Source organism: Anastrepha ludens, chromosome 4 (assembly GCF_028408465.1).
Source record: "Anastrepha ludens isolate Willacy chromosome 4, idAnaLude1.1, whole genome shotgun sequence".
Classification (NCBI taxonomy): Eukaryota; Metazoa; Arthropoda; class Insecta; order Diptera; family Tephritidae; genus Anastrepha; species Anastrepha ludens.
The window spans coordinates 55,818,333-55,833,303 of record NC_071500.1 but is presented as its reverse complement, the minus strand read 5'-3'; the positions used below and the strand labels follow the sequence as shown (position 1 = coordinate 55,833,303).

General features: G+C 38.1%; 1 protein-coding gene across 1 annotated transcript in view; it reads right to left on the bottom strand.

The window, feature by feature from the left end:
- The window catches only part of LOC128861836 (uncharacterized), a 116,145-nt gene that overhangs the window by 2,779 nt on the left and 98,395 nt on the right, over positions 1–14,971 (bottom strand). Inside the window, exon 4 of the mRNA XM_054100210.1 lies at positions 609–931. Coding sequence (XP_053956185.1) covers positions 609–931 — 323 coding nt within the window. The remainder of the gene's footprint in view (positions 1–608; positions 932–14,971) is intronic.

The window sequence follows — 14,971 nt, the reverse complement described above, 5'->3', positions numbered from 1 at the left end:
GTGAGGTGGTCCTTAAACACACCGCCTTCTAATTTGGAATAGCCTGCCCATCAGATTTATAGGGAGGAAGATGAGACCGCCAAAACCTCGTACCCAGCACTGAGCCATAAGCGGCACAAGCACCTGGGTAAACATATTTTACCAGAGGGGGAAATAAAAATCAATCAAATAGGACAAATAAATACTAACATTTATTGAGGAAGTTGGGCTCAGAGAAATACTCTGTATCCATGAAGGGATCGCAGTGCTAAATATATATGTATATACATGGACTATTGGCATTTACACCTTTTTTTGGTGTTTGGGAGAGCTCCTCTTTCTTTTTGTGACGTGCGTCTTAACGTTGTTCAACAAATTGTTTTAAGTCGGGTCCGTACAGTGTTATGTGAGGGGCTTTTTCATGGCAGAAATATACCCGGAGGTTTGCCATTGCCTGCCGACCACTATTAGATAAATTTGTCTCTATCATTTTGGTGTTTCAAGCAAGGAGATTCGAACCTACGCACTTCCAAATGGTATTCACGCACTAACTAATTCGGCTACGGCGGCCGTGCCCCCAAATACCCCAGAAACGAGACCTGTACATTTTTCGATTTCCCTTAACTCACCTCACCACACTGACTGTAGGCCGTATTTTGATATGACGGATTTCCTGAACGTACCGATTCCCGATCCAATTCTGCGTACAATGCCTCATTAACCGGACTGTATGCATCATCCATGTGTGTGTAATGATTTTCGGCGGGCGACGAGGATGGTGGACCGATTTGATCGGGACTGGCTGAAGAGCGACGACTCCAGGACCAAACTCCAGAGTTGCTATTCGGACGCCTTCGTATGCTATCGGCGGGATGCTTGATTGACAGGGTTGAACGTCCGTTGGAGCCACCATTGCGATTGTTACGACACCACCAGGGTTGCGTGCGACCACCTGAAAAGAGTGAGAAAGGGGAAAATTAAAAATGTTGTTTTGTAAAAATATTTTTGGTTATGTGTAATGCAGATATACATAAGTACTTGAAAATTGACACGACATATTTTAATTTCAAACTTGGAAATATTTGCTTTGCTTATGGAAGGTTTACGAGTAGGCTGATTATGTTGGTTGATCCTTTGTGATACCACATTGATCTAAAATATTATATTCCATTAATAAGGAAATCGAAAATATAATTTGTCCAATAGAGGTAAAGAAACGAGGGATACAGGTAGAAATACAGGCTTTTGCTGATTGATTGTAGGATAGGCATCACTAAATTTCATCCTTAACTTGCAGCAAACGACGCAAAACAGAATTTTGAACATAGAAACACAGAATTATCATTCTATATACATAACATAAACATGTGTTTTTTTTTTTTGGAAAGGAGAAAATGTGCTGACACCGGGTTTCCAATTATATCTATCGGTAAAAAATAAAGTTCAAGAATGATATGTAGATAAATAAAGTTGTATGTATTGAACTTAAAAAATTTTTGTGTTTTTTTATGTCTAACGTTTTATAGCCTACTCTAGACTTGTTACGCCTTATAAATTGTTCATCTAGGCCCTAAATGGGAAAGCCAAAAATGCCGTTTATCTGCTGGGTTGAAATAAAAAATTAATAAAAACAATTTTATTGAATACTTTTTAAAATTTATTGTTTTTACTTCATTTATTGAGGCATAACAACGCAGGCTGGGTATTATCTAGTATTTTCCTAAATTTAAATATTGAAAATTGCGCGAGTAAGAGTGAATCTCCGAAGGCGCCTCGAAAAAGGTTGTTTTGTAGTGTACATCATTACTTGAAACAAAACAATAATTAAAACTCATTTGAAAAATCCAAATGTATTTGTTAATGAGGATGTTTCTTGAGTATTTTTTCGATTTCTAAATTTTTCCTACCATTTGGAAATAAAAAACCGATTTTTGCTAAAAAAAATCGGCTTATTTGCGATTATAAGTTTAGTACCTGGGGAATTATATGAAGATTCATTATAAAAAAGTTTATCAACTGTTGTTTCTGTAGTTGTGCCGCTTAGGGATTTTAGGTTTCAGAAAATCGCTTAAAAGTCGGACAGGTATAGTCGAGCTCTCCGTCTGGAGTAACGGGCTCTCAAATGCTTATAGCTTCGTCAATTTTGCACCATCCAACTTGAAATTTGGGTTAATATTTTCGAGATTTTATGCATTCATTTAAAGTTAGAACCGAAAAACGGAGAAAAAGTTTAAATAAAAGTGTACGCCCCCACAAATCTTTATTCAGATTTCCTCATCTATTTTTAAACTACCGAGCGTTTTTGGCATTTCAGTATTTCCCACATTTACCTTAACAAGATTCCTTTCATGCTTCATAAATATGTAAAACCATAACTGCATTTTAGTTTTCTGTACATATGTACACACATAAATCAATAAGCAAAAGCATACACTTGGCGCTCAAACGACAACGCCATTTAAAGCAACTGCAGTTCTTGTTGCTCATGCGTCTTAATGATGTTTTTTCAGTCTTCTATATTTCAATACATACATATATGTGGTGAGTATTTATCAAATCTGCATATAAAATGGGATGAGTGATTTTTTGAGGCGTCGCCAACAAAATGTAATTCCTTTATAATTTCTTGCTTTCTGTCGGCAGCAACGCTGTCATGCCTTCATTTTTTTAATATTTTTGTTGCCTACAAATGTGTATATGAATGATCATATTATTCACATTTTCTCAATTAAATTCACAGCACATGGGTCGAGTTGCGACAAGCGCACAGTTCGATTATGCAGCTTAAAACGTTTGCGGCATAACGAAGCGTATGAGTAATGTACGCAGTTTAATGTACGTTTATTTATGGTGGGTTGTGATGTATGCATATGTATATGTATACGTATGCATATGCATACGTTCATGCGTATGTACAAGCACATTTGGTATATCTGACAGCATAGATTGCTGGGCACTAACATGTCACTATACAAATTGGAGCTGACTTTTATCGCGGCATATCATTAATAGCGCTCTTTACGATCAAAGGAAACTGTTAGTAATATACTTGTATGTATGTGTACATTGTACTCACAACCATATATGTATGTTTATGTGCACAACTCCTTTGCTCCACCACAACTTACACATTCGCCTTCGCGCAGAAGCATAAATGTACATATGTATGTATGTATTTGCATTAATATGCTTGTGAGGGAAGTTTTACTGCTTGCTGTGGAATACCAAAATTTATTGCTGTTATAGTTATGAATGACTTCGCTGACAGTCAGCAGTTGGGGGTGTGTTTTTAACTGGTGTCATGTGTGGCTGACAATCTACATCCCGAGATGTTTGTTTGCTTGCCAGCTTACATAGAGTTCGTATGCGATTACATATTCAATTATTAATAAACTATTTATTCGTTCAAAAGCAATTGCTTGAATATGTTTCTACACACTAACTTACAAACATACATATAATAAATGCCAGCTCGTTATTCATATCTAAAATGATTGTAAATATTTGATAATTATCTCTCTTTGTGTATGTTTGTATGCCACTTTAGGTTAATTTAACTTTCACTTAACAGTCGTTAGCAATTAATAAGGTGAATGAGTCAGCCAGTTGGTTCATGTATCATATAAGCGCAAATGATTATTCAAATAAATTAAATTAGCATTGAAGATCTCGCAGTAAAATATCGAATATTTAAGTTATTGGTGAAAATATTCTATAATGACAAATTCTCAAAAATTAGTGACCTAAATTAGTACAACTTTTTTTATATTATCTTTCTCATATTTCTTTATTATTTGTATGCTTTTCCAAATAAAAATGACCAAATATGATCTTAAAATGCCTAAATCCAGATAATATGTAGACAATTTTTAAAACTCCGAGAATGGTTTTTGCACCAATTCAAGTATATTATATAAATAAAATCTGTTATATACAGCCTTTTTGGGTGTTTGGCCGAGCTCCTCCTCCTATTTGTGGTATACCTTTTGATGTTGTGTGAGTTTCAAACTGACTCCGAATGGCAGATATTTTTTATGAGGAGCTTTTTCATGGCAGAAATACATTCCGATGTTTGCCATGGTCTGCCAAGGGGCGACCGCTATTAGGAAAGACATTTTTTTCTTCATTTTAGTCTTTCACCGAGATTAGAACCTAAGTCGCCTCTGAATTCCGAATGGTAGTCACGCACCAAGCCACTCGGCTGCAATTCAAAATGCTCCATAAAATTAGTATTTCACCCATTTTTTCCATCAACAAATGTTAACTTCTGTCTTCTCAGCTGTCCTGATCTCGCCGGGCTAAGATTCAGAGATCTTGACTCTCACGTTTTTGCTACACCAGCGGTGTTACATAGCAAGCTTATTTATTACACACTTTGTGAATTTCATCAGTAGCTTGAAGGGGTTAATGCTCATTCTCCTCTAAACCCGAGCCACCTCTCTCTTTTTCCCTTTTCTGTTTCTCCTTCTATATTTTCCAGTGTATGGTATCACAACGGACAAATTTGATTTTTTGTCCAAGTGAGCTCTTAAATGGGCAGCCATTTATCGTATATGTACATACATATATATCTCGTACATCTATATCTAGTGCGAGCATCCTTTGCCGGGAGTTTGGTTGAGCTTCTCCTCCAGTTTGGGGGGAGCGCCGTGACGTTATTCCCCAAATGAAGATGCCTACAGATTTATGTCACCTGCGAACGGCAATTGGTTTTTTATGAACAGCATTTTCATGGTAAAAATACACGCGGAGGCTTAGGACCGTTCACCTACTACGATCGCCAACTGTTCCCCTCTTCTAAAAATGTTTCAATTTTGAGTTGGCGTTTAGTGTGTTAAGATGTACATACATACATACTATCATATTCATATATATTATACAATATTACTCTCTTTATTATCATTAAATAATATTATATGAATTACATGGTGGAAAATCTTGCGAGTCGGCACTGCAAAACCTTGTTGCTAGGGTAGAGCTGGCCATTGACAGGAGGGACTACGCTATGGGCATCTTTTTAGACATAGAGGTGGCGTTTGATAATGCCACTTTTGACAGTACATATGTGTGCTAGTAGGCACGGCGTACCCCGGCTGCTAGTAAATTGGATTCGTTCGATGCTGGCCCAAAGAATCGTCTCGGTGCGAGCAGAGGAAGATCTGCTGGTGTCTTCACCCTCAAGGCGGTGTGCTGTCTCCATTGCTCTGATGCATGGTAATCGATCCTCTACTCACCACCTTAAACGTTTCGGGAGTCTACGCACAAGCATATGCGGATGATGTTGCTTGTGCTTCAAGCGGAGGTGTATGCAGTTCACGAAGCGATGAACTTTGTTGTGAAAAACCGATGGAGAGGCAGATCTATATTTGCCTGCAGCGACAGCCAAGCTGCACTTTTGGCCTTAGACAACCCCCCAACCACATCAGGGGTAGTCAAGTCCTGTAAATCCAGGTTGAACTATGTCGGTAGACATAATAGTCTGATGCTAACAAGGGGCCCGGGACACGTGGGACAGATGGGCTCTGAGGCCAACTTCTTTGGCCCAGAGGCCGTTTTGCCACTCTCTTCTGCGGCCATCACAGCCACGGTTAGCAAATGGGTAACTATCACCCACAAGCGAGCTTGGCAGGTTGAGAGAGACTGCAGATGGACTAAACTGATGTTACCTGTCATGTCCGATCGACTGTCGCAAACCCTTCTGTCATTAAGCAGAGGCGAGTGCAGACGGCGGGTTGGACTGATGACGGGCCACTTTCTGTAGGCGAAGCACATGGAAAGGTTGGGCATCTCAGACAGTGCACTCTGCCCAGCTTGTCAAGAGGAGGATGAGACGGCGGACCACTTCCTGTGCGTCTGCCCCGCCTTCGCTCGAATCAGGTTTGAGGTCTTTGGCACTGATGTGTTAAGAAGCGACCATCTTGGCTCCTTGGCACCACAAGATCTTCTAAGATTTCTTCGGAGATCGGGTAGATTTAAAGAAAAAAATTAAAAAGGAATCCAAGTGTAATACAATGAACTTAATTCATGGCTGAGTGCTGCACTTGCTAGTTGTCCCGACAAAAAAAAAACAGACAAAAAAAAAACATATCTCCCAAAAAATAAATATATATTTGGTAAAGCCGAGTATTTGGTAAGATTTTCTACAAGACATTTTCTTCTACTAATATTTTGACGCCTTCGCAAGGCTCTGAGTAAAAACCCGGGTATGCAAATACTTATGTATATTATTTTTTATTATTTAATTTTTTTATTAGGTGATTTTCCTTGACTTTAATTTATTATCGTAGCGAATGCAAGCGGTATTTGGTATTGGTAGCATCATGAAAAAATTATTTCCGAAGAGCTGAGTTTAATGATTTAGCAAAAAAGCTACTCAAAAACAAAATTGGATGATTAATTTAGCGCCACTTCGTACTTCTTTTTATTTTGTTGAAAATTACCGTTATATGACAAGTGGGCGTGGTTATTGACCGACTTGGACCATTTACTCGAGTAATTGTGCTCACGGGCAGACGCATGGACAGACATGGCTAATCCGGCTACTCTCATCATGCTGAGTCTTTTAGTTTATATACAATAGTATGTCTATGTACGTCTATTTCAATCCTTTTATGCTGTTACATACAACCGTTATGTAAACAAAATTAAAATAAGCTTCGGCGCAAGTGTACGCGGGTATAAAAACAATAAATTATAAGGAAACAAAATATAATTTTAGCTCATTTGTCAGTACGGGAGCGGTTTCGGAGGAACTGTTATTAAAATTTGCATTACTCCAAAAAATTGGTCCTGTATTTTCAAACTCGCATGCAAAGTAGCTGTTAAGCTGATCTGAGTTACTGCAATGACAAATCGCTGACGTTGACCGTTGGCCATTAGCATTCTTGAACAAAAGACAACAAAAAAATATACAACAAAAAAAGACAATTGAAAAGCCAATTAGCTTTTGCCGGTGTCCAACGTTGAGCTGAGGAATTTGGCAATACGTTTTTCGTTGGCATTGTTTTACTGTTTTTACTTTACTGTAGGAAGAACAGTTAGTCGCAATCTACAGTACATGGAGAAAAACCAAACAAACCTTAAACAACAATGAAGAAAATAACAAAACCAGCACTGATAAAAACATCGAAAAACAGTAGCGACAACGAAACTAAAAAAAAAAATAATAACAACACTAACGAAAAAATCCTATCTCTGAAAAAAGTTGTTTGTCGTGCATTCTATGCATTGTTGTTTGTAGATAGGCTAATCATTTTGGTACAACAACGACAATCGGTTTCAATGCGTGGAAGAGAAAACGTATACAAAATAAAACACTTTGTAGTACAACAAATCCTTAAGTTGTGAAGCGAATTTACAATTTTTTTCTTTAAATAAGAAATATAAAATAACAAAAAAAGAAAGTCAAAAATAAGGCGAGTCGGCATCGGATGTACGGATTTTGCTGAATTTTGTCTTAAGATCAAATGTCGCTGGAAGCACTAATCGGATAAAATAACTCCAAATTAAAGCTTAAAACTTCAAATATTTTTAAATCCATTTAAATATTTTCTAATTTTTGTAGCCGTGATAAAAATAGCTTTTTTGTGCCATTGAAAGCTTCAACTTTACTCCATCTTTCAGGCAGCATACGGATTCCTTTGACGAAAAATTCGAGTTCTTTTGACTTGATCCATTCACTGAGCCTGTTTGCAATGCTCTCGTAACAAGTGAACCGCTCTCCAATAAAGGCTGACTGCATTGATCGGAGCAGATGGTTATCCGAAGGTGCAATGTCAGAGAAATACGGCGGGTGGAGCAAGATTTCCCAATTCAGTCCCTCTAAATATTTCTGAACCGATTTAGCAACGTGTGGCCTGGCTTTGTCATGCAGCAAAGTCAGTTTGTCATGTCTACCGTCCCTTTACGGCCACTTTTCTTTGAGAACACGATTCAAACGCATTAGCTGCAGTCGGTAACGATCGCCAGTGATGGTTTCATATGGTTGAAGCAGTTCTTAATAGATGACACCCTTCTGATCTCCCCAGATGCATAACATAACTTTTGAAGCACGCATCTTATTTTCGCTGTCGGGTGGACTTGGTTCATAACATCATGTGATCATAATAGATCCATTTTTCATCGCCAGTGACGATGCGATGCACAAAACCCTTTATTTTCCGCCGTTCAAGTATCATCTACTGGATAGAGCTAATCCCTGTTTGATCTGTAGCCGGGCATTGGTGCTCAAATAAACAAGTTTTTTTACCCCTTCGAAGTGATATAAATGAAGTCACAGGGATTTAGAATATACCTATATAGAAGGTGAAGTCTAAAATAAGCAAGACTGAGCTAAAATAGAAACGGCAGATGCTTTGTTTTAATAACTTCGAGTTTATTTATTGAAAATAGCCCCCTCTGGCTTTGATACGCTGTTTGGCGCGTTCTAAAAGCTTTTAGAAAGAGTGTTTCAGGTCATTGACTACAGTATCCTTCAGGATGTCGGTACAAGCGTTTTGGATGGCCTCTATGGACGCAAAACGTTTTCCTTTCATGGCTTAATGCTATTTTGCGAAATAGGTAGAAGTCACAGGGAGCCATATCAGGCGAATACGGTGAGTGATTGATGGTTAAAATGCGATTTCTACTCAAAAAATCAGTCACAGGAGTGGATCAATGAGATGGTGCATTATCATGCAATAAGCGCCAGCTTCCTCCTTCGCGGCAAGTTAGAAAATTGCATAGACGGCTTGGCCCGTTGGCACGAACTCCTTGTGGACAATTCTCTTGGAATCGTAAAAACAAATGCGCATCGACTTGATTTTTGACTTCCCCAAACGCGATTTTTTGGGTGGTGGCTCGTGTGGGGCCTTTCATTCGGCACTTTGACGCTTAGTTTCAGGTTCATGTTGGAAACAGCACGTTTCATCACCAGTTACAATGTGATAAAGGAAGTTCTCGTCTTTGCTCGCCTCTTTAATGAAGTCGTTCGAATGTTGAATTCTGAGTAATTTTTGGTCCTCAGTTAACTTGTGCGGAATGAAACGTGCACAGACCTTTCGTAAGCCTAAATGATCAGTTAAAATGCGATTAATCGACGTTTTGGAGATATTCAACTCCGATTCCATGAATTTCAACTATGATTTCGGTTCATCTTCGATAAATTTACGAACAATTTCGATGAAGTTTTCGGTGATTATTGACTTTGGGCGGCCCGTATGTTCATTCTCCTTTATGTCCTCATAGCCATCTCTGAAACGTGCAAACCACTCATGAACGAGATAGACAATCTTCGCCATAAACTTTTTTCATCAATACAAATGTTTCGGTAAACGTTTCACCGATTTTAAAACAAAATATTTTTATTAGCTCTTTCTTCGAAACTAATTTTTGTACCGATGACACAAACATACTGACACTTTAGACGCAATAACTTCGCTTCCACTGAATCGAATATCACCAAGCTTTCACTGGAAGTCAGCTAGGGATATAACTTCCAACGCACTAACTCATTAAAAAGATGGCCCCATTTTGGACTTCACCTTGTATTTTTGTTATCCTTGAAGGAGTGTGAGTGTGTTAGAAAACTGCGGGCTGTCTTATTAAAAAAAACAACAATCGAGAAAGTTTCTGTACTGCCTCTTATTGGCTTTCAATTTTTTTTCCTATAAATCTTCTATTTCACTGTTCTAGGTTTTGACTGGTTTGTTGATCGTTGGAGAGAAAAAATGCCAACTATTAAAATGAATTTTTTATGGGCAGAAATATTAGGGTTTTTTTCAACGAAATTTAAGAATAAATTTTAAAACTTAATTTTCTGTCATTTTTTCTTCAGAAAAATTTTAACGTAACACTTGTGTTCAATTGTCTCGACTTTCTCCTTTTGTTTCATATGAAATCATTATACAGTAAGCTTACCCCTAACTGACAGATTTTACTAGAACGTTCATATATTTTTCGACTACAACAGTGTTATCGCTTTGACATCGCTCCACTGCACGGTAACATCTCCAGGATGGGGAATATATTTAGCTTCTATGGCCAAATTTGAATATTGAACTACCTGGGTATTTTAAATTTATCTTGAGTGTAAATTACCAAAGTGAAACTTTCTGTGCGCCCTTTGTACATTGTTTTTTGCACGGAGATGTCTGGGTACATTAGCCACGGAGGAGATAGCAATTCGAGCAGCCTACATTTTTGGATGCTTTTTTTTGCGCATTGAGACAACTCTTCGTCTCACTGCGATATCTCGCGCGTAAATTGACGCCCAACTATGATTATAACTTGTCATTTCAATTTAGAGCCCCATCTCATGACAATTCAGGTTGGCTATGCAACAGCTAATTACAAATATTGAACTTACGTACTTCAAATACCATGAAATTTCCGTGAAAGGTATAAGAAGTATGTGATGATGTTGCCAAAAAGAAGAAAGAAATAAAAAAACAGAGAATCGTTTGATTCGTCTAATTGGAAAAGTGCAACCATTAGCGAGTAAAAAGGTTGCTACAAATTGTAACAGACCAACAGATTACCGATTTGTTGCGAATGAAACGGACACGCGCTGGAAATTCCTCGTATTGACCATCAAAAAAGATACAATAAATAAAAAGGTGAAAAAACGTGAAGCGCAACAAACGTTTGAAAGGGTACAATAAACCGTAAAAATTGTCAAGCACAGTGTTGAAACAAAAAAATCTGCACTACGCTGAAGTTGCGGAAATAATGCCATAGCAGTAAATGCATTTCTTGTGCGCTTGTTTTCTTCTTTTGCCGATATGTAAACTGGCAATTAAACGTTTGTACTTTTATTTCCACGCCTAAGAGGCTCAACCTCCAAATACTCGTACTGAAAAAAAAAAAAAAAAAAAAAACATACGAGCAAACACAAATCGATTTGAGCTCAAAGGCGCTTCGTTCACGCTGGTTTTAACAGAAAGGATAAGTGCGCCAGGGGATGGCAACATAGTGCATGCACGCACGACAAACAACACCGCGGTTTCGGCGTCGTTGATGGGCGCGCACACAAAGGTCAGCGATCAGGCGAAGCGGCGCTCAACTGGCTAGTGCGTTCCACAGTGAGTTTTTGCGGAAGTTATGTCACTTATCCTTGGCCACACTTCTTACGTATGGTGTGTGATTTTTTTCCTTTTGAGATTTGTGAACAGATTATAAGAAGCTGCAATCGCGGGTATGTAGGTGGAATAGCAGTTTTCATAGCAGAGTTTTGTGTAGAAACTGGTGGACAATTGGGCACGAACGCACGCGCTGTAATTACGCGACATCGCTGACCCGCATTTGCGTGTGGCCTCAATCGGAAAATCGGATTTCCAGAAAGAAAAAGACAACAACCGGGAAATGTGATCGTCGGAAAAGCAGAAGAAAATTTAAATACACATATTGAGTGTGTGAGTGTGCTAATAGGCATATTTAAAAGTTGGCCCCCCAACCCAGTGTCTAACCTTCAATTTTAAAATATTTAAATATTCTATCACGTAAAAATAGGTCCATAGTAAGGAAAGTTTGTGGAATATGCTTAATGGTGGTCCACTATTTTTGCGGTTATTATAAAAGTAAAAATAAGTTAGATAAGTGAATAGTGATATTATATTCAATATGTAATTTGTGTTTTCTTATTCTTTGCTCATAATAAATACGTAATAGGACTATGAATAAGTTCGTGCGGTTTTTTTCGAAATTTGAAACTTTATTGACGTAAAATGGTTACAAATTTAATATTCAAAATATTGTCCATCGCTTACTACTACTTTTTCCCATCTTTCTGGCAATTCACGGATTCCCTTTGTGAAAAATTCGGTCGGTTTTGCCGCAATCCACGAATCGATCCATTTTTTGACTTCATCGTAATTACGGAAGTGCTGGTCAGCCAGGCCATGTTGCATCGATCGGAAGAGATAGTAATCGGATGGCGCAAGGTCTGGACTATACGGCGGGTGGGGTAGGACATCCCATTTGAGCGTTTCTAAGTATGTTTTGACCACTTGTGCAACATGTGGCCGAGCATTGTCATGTTGCAAAATAACTTTGTCGTGTCTATCGGCGTATTGCGGCCGTTTTTCTCGCAGTGCTCGGCTCAAACGCATCAATTGTCGTCGGTAGACATCCCCCGTAATCGTTTCATTCGGTTTCAGTAGCTCATAATACACAACACCCAGCTGGTCCCACCAGATACACAGCATAACCTTCAGGCCATGAATATTCTGCGCCGACGTCGATGTTGAAGCATGGCCAGGGTATCCATACGTTGCCCGACGTTTTGGATTGTCGTAATGGACCCACTTTTCATCGCCAGTCACAATTCGATGCAAAAAACCCTTTCTTTTGTGCCGTTGAAGCAGTTGTTCGCATGCCATAAAACGGCGTTCAACGTCTCTTGGCTTCAATTCATACGGCACCCAATGGCCTACCTTTCGGATCATTCCCATGGCTTTTAAACGTTTGGAAATGGTTTATTGATCAACTCCCAAAGTTTTTGCAACCTCTTCTTGCGTTTGAGCCGGATCTTGATCGAGCAATTCCTCCAATTCGGTATCCATGAACTTTGGCGGCGCACCCTCGCGTTCTTCGTCTTCCAAGCCAAAATCACCACTTTTAAAGCGTGCAAACCACTTCTGGCACGTTCGCTCAGATAGAGCATGCTCACCATAAACTTCCACCAAGATACGATGACTTTCGGCTGCTTTTTTCTTCATATTAAAATAATGAAGAAGAATTCCCCGCAAAAACACATTATTTGGCACGAAATTCGACATTTTCAAGTGTGGTAAAAATATTGTTGTTTACGCTTCAAATAAAAAACTTATACTGACGTTTGTGCCTTACGACAGTAGCTCTCCAATGAATGTTTGGAAATGTGGATCGATGGAATAATAATCAAGTTACGCCATCTGTTGTAAAACCGAAACGAACTTATTCATAGTCCTATTAACATTTACACATGGCGTAAGACAATATTTTCGCAGTACCGACATATAATGAGATTACATTTCTTTGGAGAAATGAAAACAACAGTTGCGAGATTGTTTCACATTAAATGTTTTTGTTTTGAAAAATTTCGATGATAAAATAAATAATAACTTTTCTGCCCCTTAAATTACTATTATTATTATTATTTGCTAGCGCACCGGCCGCAGGCGCAAAGTGCCTAAACAAATAAGTTCCATTCGGGTCGATTTGCAGCTTTTAACATTATCTGTAGCCACGTGAGCGAATCCTCAGCAGCCATTTCATTACATAGGTTTCACCTCCATGTTCCTTTTGGCTCTACGACGAGAGCCTTGCGGGTGCCAGTCCAACGATATTCTGCCGATATCAGTAGCAGGTTTATGGATTGTATCATCAATCTATTGCCATTTTTGTTAATAAATTTCAATTTCAATTGGTTTTTAACCACTTCGAGTAATAAGCTTGTCATTCGATATCCAGTTATAAGGCCACCAAATACGCAGAATGGCTTTAAGGCAGCGATGAATAAAAGTGCCCTTTTAATTAATTCGTAAATTTTTTTAAATCAAATATTCCACTATGCAGTAAGACCATCCTAATGCGGATGTACATATGCATACATTCGTATAAGCTGGACGTTACTAAATCTAGTTACTGCTAGACGCTGCAAACTTGTTAAATACCTATTATGCTCTCGCATAGCGTTGCATACTGCATAACCGTTACATGCGGCGGCACATTAACTTCGCATTTACGTCTTATCAACGCATACTTATCTTTTAGTGGCTGGCTGCTTGATTATTGGCCGCGCAAGTGCACTCTTTTAGCTATTCAAGTAGTAAGCGCTGATTATTAAATTACGAGTAGGTAGCTCCAGTGTGAGCTACTTACCGTTGGTTGCAGTTTTCGTTCCACTGGCAGTGGTGCACAGTCATTTGGTACATGTCAATTGTGCATAAATAATTTATAGTTGCACTGAAGTGTTTGTTTTCGTGTGTGACCGTTATTTTGAAATGAAAAAAAAAAAGATTTTATATTGAATAAAATAATGAATGTATTAAGAGTCAGTATGCGCACAGCTGCAAGCACGCTCACATTCCAAGAGTTAGCAAGTTGGTCCAGAGATTTGTAAATCGTACTCGTATTTGTTTCTTGACAGCGATACACAAACGATATGACCTTTTATTCAGACTTTGCATGTGAAAACTAGTTCTTTGAACTAAAGCTTTTACCCTTTAATGAAAATAAATTAAACTGCTATGGCACGCTCATTGCCGAGTTAGCCAGTTGGCTTAGACTAGTAAGAATTAAGCGTTATTGTTATTAAAATTTATGTGTTACACATATCCGAACGCTATCTTGATTTATGAGGCGTTTGAGAATCTGTTATTTCACACAATTATTTGTTCAACATTTTTGTAAGAACCAATGGTATTGATTCATCTAGAAAACCTTTCCATTTTCAAATTCATTACATCCATAGATGCCACAGGCTTTTAAGTTGTCCATCCGTTTATTTGACATTTTTAAAGCTGAGTTGCCATGGCTGAGTATGCTTGCTAAACCAAATACTGGGGATCCATCTAAACTTCAAGGATGAGATAAATCAAAAATCATAAAAAACTTTTTTCTAATTGTGACATAAAGCGATCTTCCAATGCACTCAGAAAATAATGAAATGCTATCCAAGGATGCCGTTAAACTGCACTTGGCAATTTTTTTTCTTGCTGCGTGGGACTTTTTTGGCATTTGGAAGAGTCGAGATTTAACGATTTTATTACATAACTTAGTAATTTACAATGAATACATTTTTTAGCTTTAAAGACACAGCTTAGCATTCCAACAACAAACTATCGAATTATAAGTAATTCTTTAATATTTTGATACTGATTAATACATTGAGACTGAATATATGTTACTTATCATTGATATGACAACTGTTATTATATTTGGCAAATCCATGCAAAAATTAGCGGAATGAAAGATGATAAGTGGCCAGTAAGAATTGGTGGTGCAACAAAATCCTAATCATTTTTGATAATTT